This window comes from Syzygium oleosum, unplaced genomic scaffold (genome assembly GCF_021117445.2).
Source record: "Syzygium oleosum isolate NSW1041296 unplaced genomic scaffold, Sole_v2.1 Sole_v2.12, whole genome shotgun sequence".
Lineage (NCBI taxonomy): Eukaryota > Viridiplantae > Streptophyta > Magnoliopsida > Myrtales > Myrtaceae > Syzygium > Syzygium oleosum.
The window spans coordinates 3247572-3261917 of record NW_026607496.1 but is presented as its reverse complement, the minus strand read 5'-3'; the positions used below and the strand labels follow the sequence as shown (position 1 = coordinate 3261917).

At 41.1% G+C, this 14346-nt stretch overlaps 2 protein-coding genes across 3 annotated transcripts; both read left to right on the top strand.

Moving 5' to 3' along the window:
• Window positions 1-907: 907 nt before the first annotated feature.
• Window positions 908-6406, top strand: LOC115685122 (uncharacterized). Of its 2 annotated transcripts, none has more exons than XM_030610143.2 (6): window positions 908-1064; window positions 2425-2517; window positions 3309-3457; window positions 4559-4756; window positions 5322-5381; window positions 6027-6406. In XM_030610143.2, exons 2-6 carry the CDS (start codon window positions 2430-2432, stop codon window positions 6183-6185), a joined length of 654 nt encoding a protein of 217 aa, XP_030466003.1. In that variant the 5' UTR covers window positions 908-1064; window positions 2425-2429; the 3' UTR covers window positions 6186-6406. The 2 variants fall into 2 exon arrangements, with proteins under 2 accessions (XP_030466003.1, XP_056172719.1); XM_056316744.1 differs by lacking the exon at window positions 908-1064 and adding an exon at window positions 1357-1379.
• Window positions 6407-10942: 4536 nt separating this feature from the next.
• Window positions 10943-14084, top strand: LOC115685120 (CBL-interacting protein kinase 2-like). Its single transcript, XM_030610140.2, has 3 exons — window positions 10943-11073; window positions 11162-11291; window positions 12074-14084. Exon 3 carries the CDS (start codon window positions 12492-12494, stop codon window positions 13935-13937), a length of 1446 nt encoding a protein of 481 aa, XP_030466000.1. The 5' UTR covers window positions 10943-11073; window positions 11162-11291; window positions 12074-12491; the 3' UTR covers window positions 13938-14084.
• The last annotated feature ends 262 nt before the right edge of the window (window positions 14085-14346 follow it).

Below are 14346 nucleotides of genomic sequence, written 5' to 3'. Positions count from 1 at the left end.
CACAGCCAATCTCACTCTCCAAAAAAGGCCAAGAAACGGATATGCTCCAAGTTTCAAAATTTCTAGACCAATGAGCACAAAGTAGGTTTCGGGATTTGGTAACATACCAGTTACCGTATATCATAGGGCCTGTACCTTGTGCAGGGTACGATGTAAGAAAATACAGAGTACCCTGCATAATATTGAAGTAAACATATATGTATTCGAACTATTTACAGTATTGTCTGTTCTTTATAAATTTTTTACCTTTAGATGTGTGAATTGATGGGAAGAAGTAGATCTACCTTGCCAATTTATTTTTGGTATTATTATGTCTCCGTATCTTATTATATCAATATGGATATGCATATCGTCATAACGTCGAATATTCAATGTTAATGTGTTAATAATTAGAATTGTGCCAATAGAAGATTTATTAAAATATAGTGTAGTGAATATTTTCTAGAATCTATAGAACCAACGGATTTCAAATGTTGGGTGACTTTAAAACCCAAAAATAGTTCCCGTACTCGATCACGAATCAATATGGTAAATCTCGAGATGATACTAATGAAACGATGATAGCCGTAAATTTGCAACAAAGTTAAATAGTCCCCATAGATGTAACAAATATTCATTCGTTCGTCCGATTTCTAGATGAAGCGATGACTCTTCTCCTAAGAATTGCCCAATTTGACTTTTGACGGATCGATGGTAGCTGTGTCGGAAGTCAAACACTCAGCGTAGAAACCGAGCTTGTCTGTTTTCTTTTTCTGTTTTTTTCAATAATTACATCCAAATAAAAGATTTTATCCCAAAATCCAAAATGAAATTCTTGCCCCATCAAAAAGATAATAATAATAACAAAAAATAAATGAAATTAAAAAAAACGATTTTTTCTAGCCTTCTGATTGGAGGGGAGGCGACGTTTTCTAAAAGAGACGGCGATCGACAGAACGACAAAGCCACGCTTCCACGGCTTTACCATTCCAGCACTCCAAAGCATCCGTCGTTCCTCTCTCTCTCTCGCTTGCTCAAGCACCATCGTAGCTCTGCTCGACGCAACCCCAGTTCGTGGGACAGAGGTAATCTCTTGTCTGGGTCCGTTTTGCGCGGTTGGTTTCCGCTGCCTTTGGTGGATCGAAAGCGATGGTCGGAGACTTCTTGTGCGCTCCATCGATTCGTTGGGGCTTTCGGGTTCGCAATTCTTGCTCGGTCGAATCAGTTTCTTGTCGCGTTTTGCGACTTTATGGGTGTCTCCGGCCTGGCGTCATGTGGGTGATTGTGGGGGGATTTCTGGGTCGAGTCGTGGTTTCTTGATCGTTCGCTGATCGTCGAGGTTCCTTCGTGGACAAGCGTGGACTAGAACTCTGAAGTCTTGTTTGAAATCAAAGATTTGAGTAAAAAGACTCCTCCTTTTTTTCTTGAAGTTGTTAAATCTCTGTTCTTGTTGATTCGGATGGTTGAGTCTTGCGTTTTGGTGTCCTAGTTCTTGTTTTGCCGCTGGGGTTAAAGCTTGCCTTTCATGAGATGGTTGAGGTGTTAAGCAATTGGAGTCCTGTGTCGATTAATCTTCGTTAGAAGATGATTATGCTGCGATGCTCTTGCGCTCCGTTGATTTGCTTATGTTGGTTTAATCTTGTTCTAGTGCTTCCAGTCAGTTTAATAATTGAAATTCGGTCAGATTGACATTGAGTTTCTCGTCGTTTGTGTGAATATTAACTGAATTGGCAGTATCAAGTCGCAAGACATGCCGGGTTGTAGCATGTGCTTTGTTATTGCTTAGACCATGTGAAGAGTTGGAGTAATCGTGTGTGACTTTTCCAAAATAATATTTTCTTCCCTGTTTGTGGTTGAGTAGACTTTGCCTCAGGAGTGACTCGATTTTACGTGGGACTTGGGTTGGATGGACATTACAATGACGATTGTTAAGAATGATGTTATAATGATATCATTCCCTAGATGGTGCCCCTTTTTTAGAACATGCTTTTATTAATAGACCATAGTGGGTCCACTTTATTTCAACTTCCTTGCTGCAAATACAACGTGGATCGTTCTTTTTTTGGGGAGTAATTGAGGTATTATAAAATGCCCGAAAAGAATACTTGTAGTTTAAATGGACAGAAGAAAAGTATAAAAGAAAGGCTTTCCTTAAATAGACCTGCAGACAATTGAAATTCTTAGGTCGTCGTGTTTGAATGTTGCTGTTTGCAGTTAACTTTTTCGTTGCATGTGTATCTTGCCTTTTGCAGTAAACTTAGTCATTGCATGTGAATCCTGGCTTTGCAGTTAACTAAGCTGTCGTGCATCTTGTTATGTGCAGTTACATTTTGATGGTGCAATTCTTTGAAACTTAGCTAGAGTCATCATCATATAAAGTTGTTATATTATGTTATTGTTTCGTCGTGGATGCTAACGGTGTTTCGAATTTATTTGGCCCTCCAGGTGCCATGGATGGGAAAATAGGTGTTTTGTTTGTTCTTGTGTTGAGCACAACCTTCATCTGTGATGCTAGACAACTAAACTCAATTGTGGGAGGTACTCATTATTCATTATGTTGCTTTAATATAATTTTTTTTTTTCTGTTATGAGTGTAGTCAACTCATAGGTATCTGATTCTTAGTGTTGGGACTTATGTGCTTAATCTTTTTGTATACTATGCTGTCTTATCCGGTTTTCGCTTTGATTGAGGTAGCACCGCAGGCCTCAATCTTTCACTCATTTGATATAAATACAGGCTGCTAACGCTTGTTTTCCATGACTTAAAGAGTATTTCAGTGGTATTGCTAGGATTCCATTTATGTAATTAGAATGTGTACATGCTCCAGGTGGTTGCTTTGTGCACTAATATGGTTAATTTTGTCCAGAAGTTCTTTGATATTATAGTTCACTGTGTAGAGTTTCCTTTGAGCAATTACTACATGAAGGTTGCTTGAGGTGACAGCTCAATAGACCTCAGTCTCAATAATGATGCCTTGAGCAAGAAATACTTAAGTGGATCAATTTGCTAATTTATGATGATATGCGCATCGATTTTTTCTTTTGTAGGTATTAACCTTAGTGTTACTGATGCAGTTCTCTTTGAAAAAAATCTGAATGCTGTCAGTTTTCCTGTTATTCGTGTCTTTAGTATATTGCAAGGGCTAGAGGTATAGGCTGTTGGTTAATCATTCAAAGTTTATTGCAGTTAGCATGATTAAGTCCCTCCTATCAAACTTCGAAAGTAACTTTCATTTTTTGAGTGTTTTTTGGCAAGTCATCTCATTTTAGTTGCTGAAACTTATAAGACAATGCTGTGGAATGACATGTTAAGGGAGTTCATTTTTCAGGAGAAGGTTTGAGGAATGATAATGTCTGCATGCTTTGTGAGGAGTACACTGCTCAGGCACTTGATTACATTAGTGACAATAAAACCCAGACTGAGATTCTTGAACTTCTTCATAAGAGTTGTTCCCATCTGCCATCTTTTAAACAAGAGGTACTTTTCTTCTCTTATTCTAGCTATGTATTTTGTACGACGACAATGAAGATTTACTTTGCCCTATTATCCTCATGTTTTCACTGTCGATCTTCAAAATTCCTCTTTATTTTCTCCACTCCATCTTCATCCTCATCGTCTTTCTTTCTTTCTTTCTCTCCTTTTTTTCTTTTTTGGAATGGTAGAAGAAGTCTTCAATCAAAATAAATGGAGTCCTTACAGAGGGCTTACAACGCTGACAGGCTAGTCTTCTACATAAAGTTGCATTGTGACATTAAAACGTGAAACTAGCATTGATTCAAGTGGTAGGCAACCAAAAATCATAAAGTTTTCCTTTTGACTGGTACCCTTTTCTGGCCAAGTCCTCTGCACAAGACTTTATTTTATCATAGTTGTGCTTGGCCTCAAATTTGTCAGATTTTCTGGGTTAAGATCATGCAGTCTCGCAGTGAAGGAGTTCCAGCCTGGCATTTTGTCTCCACTGATCATGTCAATTACTATGTTTGCAATTGACTTGACCTCAAACTAGATGATGGGAAGTCTGAGATTATCCTAAAGGACCTAATGCTCAGTCACCGCAGCGATAGTGGTAGCTATGTCCATGGAATATCTTTAACACCCACTTTTCCCATTCATTTCTGACGGATTATTACCCATAGTGTTCAATTTTTACAGCTTTTTGTGACATTACTCAATGGAGATTGAGCTCTGCTTTATCTTAGTTGCTCAAACTTTGATTTAGTTCTTGCCCTTTGGGATATTTTCCTCTTATTCACAGACAAAGTGTGTGCTTGGTGATTGGCAGCTAAGCGAAACTGCTAGTCTTGATCAAGTGTTCCAATTCATCACATGCAGATAATTTAGATATCGTACGAATGTAGAGCTAGCAAACTGCTTCTATCGTGTTGGCAGAACACAGTGTTCTGTGAAATTGATGGCTGGTTAAATGTCCTGTAGCGAAAATTTGAAAATTTTCACAAGCTGTAATGTTGCCTCAATAGAATATATACATTTGGTGACAGAATAGTTGTTTCCTCAGCATTCTTTTCCTTTCATTTCTCTAGTTCATGGACACTAAGCCTGTCTGTCATATATCTGCAGTGCATCACTTTGGTCGACTCCTATGCTACTCTCTTCTTCACAGAGGTATCCTCAGTAGAACCAGAAGAGTTCTGTAGGAAGGTCAACCTGTGTGAAAAAGTGGCATTCCTTTCTTCACAACTTCAGGATGATAGCTGTGAACTGTGCCATCATGCTGTTTCAGAAGTCTTGGATAAATTAAAAGACCCCGACACACAGGTTGCTACTTTTTATCTGCATCTAGCCTAATCACTGTTGCTTTGATAATTTGTTCATGCCTTGTTTGCCTGCATATGCAATTGTCATAGCGATTGCAAAGTTTATTGGATAAATCAAAAGACCCCATGACACAATGATTCATTTCTTCACAACACCACATGAGGTGTGTGTCAAGTTCTATTTGCAAATCAGTTAGTTGCAAAAGTTAAAGCTGTGCCCACCTGTGGTTACCATTATGAGTCATTGTTAGAGATTTTCTTGAAGCAAGACAAATTTCTGCAATTCCTAAGGACTTTTTTTCTAAAACCTGCAAAACTCTTTGATATTTACTATCAAAGCAAAGACCGAACAATTTGTTGCCTCTGTGGTTGGACTCAATGAGACATTGCTATATTGCAATGTCTTTTTTGGCCAAAACTCTAGGTAGTGTTTAGTGCTTTTTCTTGCAATTTATATGCACGAGGTTGAATTATAAGAAGTGTCTAGTTCAATTTTAGTTCTTTTATAAGAAATCCACAATCCTTTAGTGATTCATTTTTTTCTGATGAAAAAAATTCTTCTTCAGATGGACATAATTCAGATTCTCCTGAAGGCTTGTAATTCCATGGAAAACTATGCGAAGAAGGTGAGATTTGTTCATACTTTATATTCATAAGATTTTATCCTATTAGTAGCTACTCGCCATTGGCTGTTTACCATTTTATTTAGAATCAAATCTATGATTCATAGCTCCTTATGGTTAGCCAAAAGTGAAATTCTCTAGTTGATGTTGACTGGAGGAGATCAGTCAATTCTGCCGGACATCTCTTGAATGTCACGTCTGCGAAAAGCTGATGAGAGAGGATATATGATTACTTGTGATGTCTGTTTGGAACAGACAGTGTCCTCTCTCTTTATTTTTCGCATTTCGAAATTGGTTCTCTTTTGACCTCCTTTGTGTGAGTCTAACTAATGGTCAACTTTTACAAGCAAACTTTCTGGTGTTGATCAAAATTGCTTTACGTGGAGGCAAAGAGATAAAACCAAATCCGTAGGGTATCCAAATGAGCTATCTAGAAAGTAGAAAGCAACTGGAATTTGGGAGGCACTGTATTCGTTATGTTTTGTATCAGAGCAGACGAAAGCTCCCAGTTGTGCTTACTCGAATTGAATACTGGAGATAATCCGAGCAAAGCATTGGGTCTTTTCCTAGGCCGTAGTTTGTCAAAATTTTCTTGTCCGCACCATTGCTTCACTTTATAATGGTTTCTCATGTTATGTTTTTCGCCAGTGCAAGAAGATGGTTTTCGAGTACGGGCCACTGATTCTTGCCAACGCGGAGCAGTTCCTGGAATCAAATGACATATGCACCACTTTGCATGCCTGTAAAGCTTCTACCATCAGCGCAGGAGAGGCGCTGGGAACTTCATCTGGAGTTGCTTCCTCTTAGACGCAGCGCTAGAAATGGGGTAGCGTCGAATTCATCTGTGGACAGCATCTGCATTCTTTGCTTTCTGTTGTATACTATACGTACAAGTTTGATTGGAGTGCTTTACCCAAGAATGAAGTGAATAGCATACTGAATTTGGAAGTTACATGACTTACACGCGTTTGTAAAATATCTCTCGTCATGAATTATCAATCTGAGTTTGGAAGTGTGGTCTTTCTGTACGTGGATTCTGCTTTTTCTACTGCAGACTCTGAATACGTGCAAGTCAAATTCTTTTCCGCAGCTTGTCTCAAATGTACTTTTTTGTGGAGATTCTCAATCACTTTTCACATAGAAGATTGAAGTATATCTGCAGTCTGCTGAGTTCTTCTTGTCAATATCATTGGGGTGTCCAGGGTCGGCGAGCAACCGAATTCTTCGCGGTGGCTGTGTCCCCTCATCAGGTAAATTGGTAGAGTCGCCCAGGTCCGTGACTCTCACGACTTAATCCCCAAAGAATTGGCAACATTGGGGCCGATGTCGAACTCCGGATCTCTCGCTTCTCGAGGTGAAAGGTCCGACCAATCCTGATCGCCGCCGATCCACAGGCAATTGGGTCTGCCATCCACATGGGAGTTGGGAGTTCTGTTTGTTCCCTCTCAAATCTTTCACCACCACCTCTGCTGATGTGATCCTTCAAGGAATCATCTCTTGTGGGATCAATAGTCGTTAAATCACGGAAAGATAGCTTTCAGCATTTCGTTGGACCCTTCGAAACAGGCAAAAGTACACTATAAGTGCCATAACTTGTGTACGGCGATCACTTTGGTGCCATAACTTTTTTTCGGATCACTTTGGTGTCAACTTTTTTGAAAAACAATCATTTTAGTGCCAATGCTGACATGGCTCGCCGGAAATCCGATGTGGCGCTGACACGGCTCGCCGGAGAGGTCCACGGCTCGCCGGAGAGGTCTAGTCATCATTAAAAACCAAAAACGACGCCGTTTAGCCCGCTGACGTGTACTTTAAAAAAAAAAAAAAGGCTACAGTAGCGACGAGAGAGCCCTCGCCGCTGCTGCCGCCAACCCACCACCGCCGGGAAGGGCCGGGCCCGGCGGTGGTGGTGGGCGCAGTGGTCGGAGAGGGTCGCCGGCCCCTAGTTGGGGCCCGGCGACCCTCGCCGAGCCCAGCGAGGGCCGGATCCGACGAGGTCGGCCTCGCCTTCGCTAGGCGAGGCCAGACCTCGCCGTCGCCTGGGTCGCGACGGCGAAGTCTCACCTCGCCGGATCCGACCCTCGCCGACCACTGCACCCACCACCGCCGGCCCTTCCCGGCGATGGTGGGTTGGCGGCAGTAGCGGCGAGGGCTCCCTCGCCGCTGCTACAACCTTTTTATTATTATTATTATTTTTTTCTAAAAATTAAAAAATTCGAAAAAAAGCCACATAATTTTCACGTGTACAAGTCAGACCATTTTTTTTTAATATAAATATCAGGTCAGCTTTTTGGCCGGAGTCACTAAAGTGATCTATTTTCCTCCGACTTGGCACCAAAGTGATCCGAAAAAAAGTTATGGCACCAAAGTAATCGCCGTACACAAGTTTTGACACTTATAGTGTATTTTTACCCTTCGAAACATTTGCGCATCGCAACAACTTATAAAAAAAGAGAATCATGACGAAACGAATTTAGGTACGACGCATTACTGACAGTGGCTTGGTTCCTCGAGAGTCACAGAAGCCCTCGCCACGTCTCATTGGATCCCATCTATCGGTTACCCTCCCGATGTAATACTGATCCGCACTCGAATTTTCCTATCTCCTTCCCGCGCAATGCCAACGAACACCCTGCCCTACAAAAGCCATTGAGATACAGAACAAAAGTGTGTTGGGATTAGGTGACCAGGTCACATCGCGCAACAATCGTGCCATGTATCAGACAAACTTATCGACAGCCGAAGGACCGGTTCGTTTATTACAAGAATTCTAGATCCGATTAATACAACACCAAAGCGGATTAGTTTAGTATTAAAACTTCCAAAAAAAAATTAAATTAGATGAAATACACATATGGTACAACATCGAAAGAGACAAATTTTGTAAGGGATGAGCCGTTTCCGGTCCGGTCCGGTCCAACCCAAGAACCGGGAACCGAAGCGGGAGGACCGGTTTCCAGTTTCTAGGACCGGGGATCGGACCGGCTAGTCTTGGGACCGTGGACCGGACCATCCAGTCCGGTCCGATCCGGTTCCAATGGGACTATTATTAAATATTATTTGTGAACCAGGAACCGATTGCTCAGTTCTTTCCTTTGTAGTTCTGATTTGATCCCATAACGCCATGGAAAAAATGAGAAAAATATATATAATATATGAAAAAATTGAACAATCAGTTCTAATGGGATCAATATTAAATATTTTTCATATATATATTAAATATTATATATATGAAAAAATTAGAAAATATATATTTATCGGTCCGGTCCGGTCCGGTTCCCACCCTAGAACTGGGAACCAGACTGCTCGGAAACCGGTTCCACTTTTAGGAACCGAGAATCGGACCAATATTCCTGAGTACCAGACCAAACTGGTCGGTCCAGTCCGGTCCCAACTTGGGCGGTCCATCTTGCTCACTCCTAAAATGTTGCAATTAGAACGATGAATGAAAAGATAAGGTAGGACTCAATAAAAGGGTCGTCACCGGTTACTACCTCTCCAAGATATTTCCCTCCACATTGGTTTTATAATTCCATATATATAAATTATTTTAAGCCGTTAATGTTTAATTAATCCTTCCTGTTTTATAAAATTTTGTAATATTTAATGTATTGTCTTCGTAATAACAGTTAGAAGAGAACATGCATGAGAGAGGAAAATACTAAATTCGTCGTGACGTTTGCCATTGTTTAATGTAACCGACCACAAGGTATATAATAATTAGTCTCGGGCTGAATATAAGATATGCAAATTTGAATTTTAATGATGATTAATTTTAATTAATGGTATATAGGAAAGGCTGAATTTGAACATTCTCTTGTTTAACTAACGCTTATACCTTATACCCATTGTTCTTCCAAAGTTCAACGCCCCAAAGAAATCTTAACCATCTCATTAAATGATTCAATGCTTACTATTTGAAAAGGACCTTATAATATCTAATTGCCGTATTTCGATCTACCCTCTTGCGATATACGGCACGTGTGAAATTCAAAATCATATCGTTTGAAGTGTAGCTTGACTCATCGGTCACCAGAAAAACCTTGATGTCGAGTTTTGACGATGGGTACAAAAAGTTGATACCATCTTACATGACCTGCTTCACCTAACACGAGAACATGCTCTTATATGGCACGAGATGAGCCAGATGGAGGTCAAGAAAATTGAATCGATCTCGATACGCACACGAACGTGACATCGATTCAATTACGCACATTTGAAACCCGTTTCTCCGTCAACGAGTATAGGGATGCAAAAACGGCATGAATCTTACGGCGCAACATGATCTTGGCACGACATGTCGGGAATGTCTGCTTACGCGGCGTGGCCGACACCAATGATTGGACGACACGCGTATGGTCGGAACTGGGAATGCATTGGACGCACGCGAGGCGAACACGAACAAAGCCACGTGGGCCCACAACGTCCAATGTCCGAGCATGAGAAACTTCCCAACGACCCCACGTGTCATCTCCTCATTGGCCGGGTGGGGGGGGAGGTGCTCTTTCAACTGCCGACACCGGCAGTTTTGACCGGCGGTTGGAAACGAGTGATGGGAGACGGAGGAAGCTTCGCAAGCACCAATCGCACAAGAGGGTACAACCAAATTCCGAGTTTTGCCATCATCAATTGCACGTGTAAAGTAAGTTTTTATCTCGCGTTGATTTCAAATCAAAGATTAAATTGATGATTACAATACAATTACGGCTCTTCGATGCTAGGGTATATGCCTTCCTTGTCGGCGTGCCGCTGCCGTCACGAGTCGAACTTACGAACACGCGTAACACGCATGGTAATTATGTCAATAACATACGTGCGCGGTTTTGATAAGAAGCATTCGAAGGATTTGTTTGAGCGCGTGTAATAAAAAAGATAATTAAATTCTCAAAATATTTACCAATACATATCGCGAAAATTTGGAAAAACCATTCTTTATTAGATTACCAACTATATTTGGCCATTGCAAGTGCCTAATTAGTTCAGAAAATTAAATGCAAATTGAGAGTGCGGTTAGTTTCGTGGAGGATAAATGATGTGAAAAAGTATTTTCTTAAAAACGATTACTTGTATCGTTTATACATAAGTTGTTATCGATAACGAAAATACTTTTTACTGACTAATAATTTCAAGCGACGCGAGCGGTCATTTTGAAGAAAATATTTTTCGAATTATTCATTTTTCGCGATCAAACGGAACCTAAGTTGGTGATTAATAATCCCAATAACTAGTAGAAGGAGAATTCGAACTCGATTCGCTTTATCAAATAGATCAAGCAATCCCCATCGTCAAATGGCTATGATGGACAACAGGGCTATTCCTCTTTTCTTGCACCCGCTTGAACAGAAACTAAACAGAAGCCATGGAAACCTTGAGGCTTGACGGGCACGAATTCAAGACAAGAGGAGTACGAGAATTGCACGCCTAGTTTGACGTCAACACCGAAACCTTAAACCCAACGGCAATCTTGACCCAGAGACCCTCTTTCACCAAAACAGGGAAAGAAGAGATGGGACTTTCCGTATCAGAACCGCCATAACATGGAAAGTTTTAACTGGTGTCGACATTTTGAATCATGAAATGCCAAGTACAGTGGACTCTGCACGTTTTGTCAACCCTGGAGAGGCGCCTCAAAGCTGAGTGACCCAAGAACCATCAGCGAATATTCGATGTTATGGATTGAATAATGAATTTCTTGGTGGGTCTGTCTCCGGTTGCCGTTTATAAGAGATTTTTTGGTTTTTAGCTCTCTCACCATTCATTTTCCTTTTCATTTTCCATTACAGTGCGACCCTTCTGGTCTCGCCTCGCTTCCTCCTCTTCGTCTTCTTCTTCTTCTTCTTCTTCTTCAATATCCTCCTCTTCCTCCGGTTCTTGTTCATACACGGGTCAGATCTCTTCTATCTTATCATAAAGGTATGCCTTTTTCTCTTTTTATTTTGCTACCTTTGTCCTGGAAAATTTCTTGGGGAGTTCCAAAAGTTTCATTTTTTTATAGGTTTTGGTTTCTGGGTATGGCGTTTTTGTTCGAATTTTTTTCGCTTTTTTTATGTGGGTTTGCTCTTCTTGTTGCGTAATTTTGCTGGCACGTTACTGGTTTATGTTCTGTGTGTTATGGTTTTTCAAAATTCGAAGATTCTTTCTTGGCTGGGGAAAGCTTGAATATTTTTCTCTTCTTTTGAATTAAAGTTCTTTTTGGGCATCGTTCAGTCCGACATCGAATTTGGTCCGATTGTTTCATTCTCTTATATTGAGCCGTCTTTTGTAACTTGTGGATGTTCAAGAGACCAACTATGTGCCGCAATGGATACTTTGCATTACCGTAACTTTGAACTGTTTCCCAGAGGTTCTCTAGGAAATTATGATCAATGTCATGTCTAATATTTTGTATTGCTCTCATGTTGTAATGTCCCGCGTTCTTCAGGCAATATGGCACATTCTCTCCCAATTTATACCTGCTCACCTTTTGTGGAGTTCTTATCTGAATATTTGCAAACTGCTTCACTTGATTCTTGGTTCAGTAGTGGTTGCAGCTCTTGGATGTTGCATATCTCATGGGTATTGGGTTACTTTAATGGCGTTCAAGCTATTTACAGTCAGAGTCATGCTCTTTTCAGCGTCATGTTTTGCGTCTTTATATCTTATGTTCTTTTTTGGCGACAATGGCTGCATCCTCGTCTACCTTTTTTTTGTTGCAGGATATATTTCTAGCATATTGCAGGAGATTAAGCTTAGCTCTCCACTGTCCCCTCAAGAAACTCAATTCTGCAGTGTGCTTCCCTTCTTCAGTATTCTCTAGGAAATCACCACAACCTGGGAATGCTGAAAGATGTGCTTGAAAGTTGAGAATCCTTTTCTGAAGGTTGATGGGGCTTTAACTCTATGTGGAGAGCCCTTGATTATCTTGGATGAGGTTGGGGAGTTAGTTGATAAATCAGCCATCATAGTTTCTCATATGCCCTGGGTAAAGTGTAACTTGGGAGAACATGCTATGTTGAAGTATGATGTCTGTGAAGATGGTTGAGCATTTATGATTTGCTTCTAATTTCTGTACATATCAGTAGCTGGTTATATTGTACAAAGTTTTCATAAAAGCAAGTGTAGTACTCAGTTGAAATGGACAACAGAGGGGGTGTTCTGATGCACCGATATGAAGTGGGAAGATTACTTGGGCAAGGGACATTTGCCAAGGTTTATTATGCGAGGAATATCAGCACGGGCATGAGCGTTGCCATCAAGATGATCGACAAAGAGAAGGTTTTGAAAGTTGGAATGATTGATCAGATTAAGCGAGAGATTTCGGTCATGAGACTAATTAGGCACCCGCATGTGGTGGAGCTTTATGAAGTCATGGCCACCAAGACCAAGATTTACTTTGTCATGGAATATGCTAAAGGCGGCGAGCTATTCAACAAGGTAGCCAAAGGGAAACTGAAGGAGGACATTGCACGGAGATACTTTCAACAGCTGATTGCTGCTGTTGATTATTGTCACAGCCGAGGTGTTTGTCACCGTGACTTGAAACCGGAGAATCTGCTCTTAGATGAGAATGAGAATCTGAAGGTTTCCGACTTTGGGTTGAGCGCCCTTGCAGAATCAAAGCGTCAAGATGGGTTGCTCCACACAACTTGTGGGACCCCTGCTTATGTTGCTCCAGAAGTGATCAATCGAAGGGGTTATGATGGATCCAAAGCTGATATTTGGTCATGTGGCGTGATCTTGTTTGTTCTATTAGCTGGCTACCTTCCCTTTCATGACTCTAATCTCATGGAGATGTATCGAAAGATTGGAAAGGGAGAATTCAAATTTCCAAACTGGTTTGCACCGGATGTGCGTCGACTCCTTTCAAAGATCTTAGATCCGAACCCAAACATGAGAATTTCAATGAACAAGATTATGGAGAGTTCTTGGTTTCGGAAAGGTCTAGACTCCAGAACCATATGTATCATAAGAGAAGTGAAAGAACCGCCGCCTCTTGATGCTGATGCATTATTCGGTCCTGATGAGGGTGAAAATACCACTGCAGAGTCAAAGCACGAACCTTCGAGCCTTAGCAACTTGAATGCTTTTGATATTATATCATATTCTGCAGGATTTGACTTGTCTGGATTGTTCGAGGGAGTGGATCAAAGAAAGGAAGTTCGGTTCACGGTGAATAAACCTGCTTCTGCTATAATCTCGAAGCTCGAGGATATAGCCAAGCGCCTGAGGCTGAAGGTTAAGAAGAAGGATGCCGGACTGATGAAATTTGAAGGTGCTAAGGCTGGAAGAAAGGGTGTCCTCGGTTTCGATGCTGAAATCTTTGAGATTACTCCGGCTTTCTATTTGGTGGAGATGAAGAAGTCAAGTGGGGACACAATGGAGTATCAGAAGGTACTGAAGGAGGAAATAAGACCGGCCCTCAAGGACATTGTCTGGACCTGGCAAGGAGAGCAACCGCCGCCGCCGCCGCCGCCGCCGCCGCTGCCGCCCCCACCCCCTCCACTGCCGCACCAGCAGCTTTTGGAAAAAGAAGAATCACATCCTTCTCATGATTCAACTTTGCCTTCGTCATCAAATTAACAATGAGTAGTCTCTAGCTTCGTGGTCTTTTACCTTTGTTATCAAATATTGTTGCTATTGTTCAAGTGGTCTGGAAGTACATATAATGGTGTACTTAGTGAGACTTAAAGAAGTTGACTTTACTTAATTGTGTTGCATCTTTTTGTACTTTGATTTTCAACAATCTGTCTGGTGTTTTGCGTCCTTAGATTGTGTTGGTCATGGGCAATGGGTACTCATAATTCCCTTTCCCCCCTTTTTGGGTCAGCGGCACCTCTAGTTAGGACTTTTGAATAGCGGGTCATATACTTCTCCAGAAAAAACAGCACTCTAGACAGTCTCTAGTGAAAAGTATCTCGTGTATGTGATACCATGTCTCATGCTAACATAAATCACTATTCTAATCATGCTTCTTCACTTTGATAATATG

What these genes read in the sequence shown, in the direction of transcription:
- LOC115685122 (XM_030610143.2), top strand. Translation starts at nt 2,430, where the DNA reads ATGGATGGGAAAATAGGTGTTTTGTTTGTTCTTGTGTTGAGCACAACC. An exon ending in TGCCATCTTTTAAACAAGAG is followed by an intron (nt 3,458 to 4,558) that starts GTACTTTTCTTC and finishes ATATATCTGCAG; the next exon opens with TGCATCACTTTGGTCGACTC. An exon ending in TAAAAGACCCCGACACACAG is followed by an intron (nt 4,757 to 5,321) that starts GTTGCTACTTTT and finishes ATTCTTCTTCAG; the next exon opens with ATGGACATAATTCAGATTCT.
- LOC115685120 (XM_030610140.2), top strand. Translation starts at nt 12,492, where the DNA reads ATGGACAACAGAGGGGGTGTTCTGATGCACCGATATGAAGTGGGAAGA.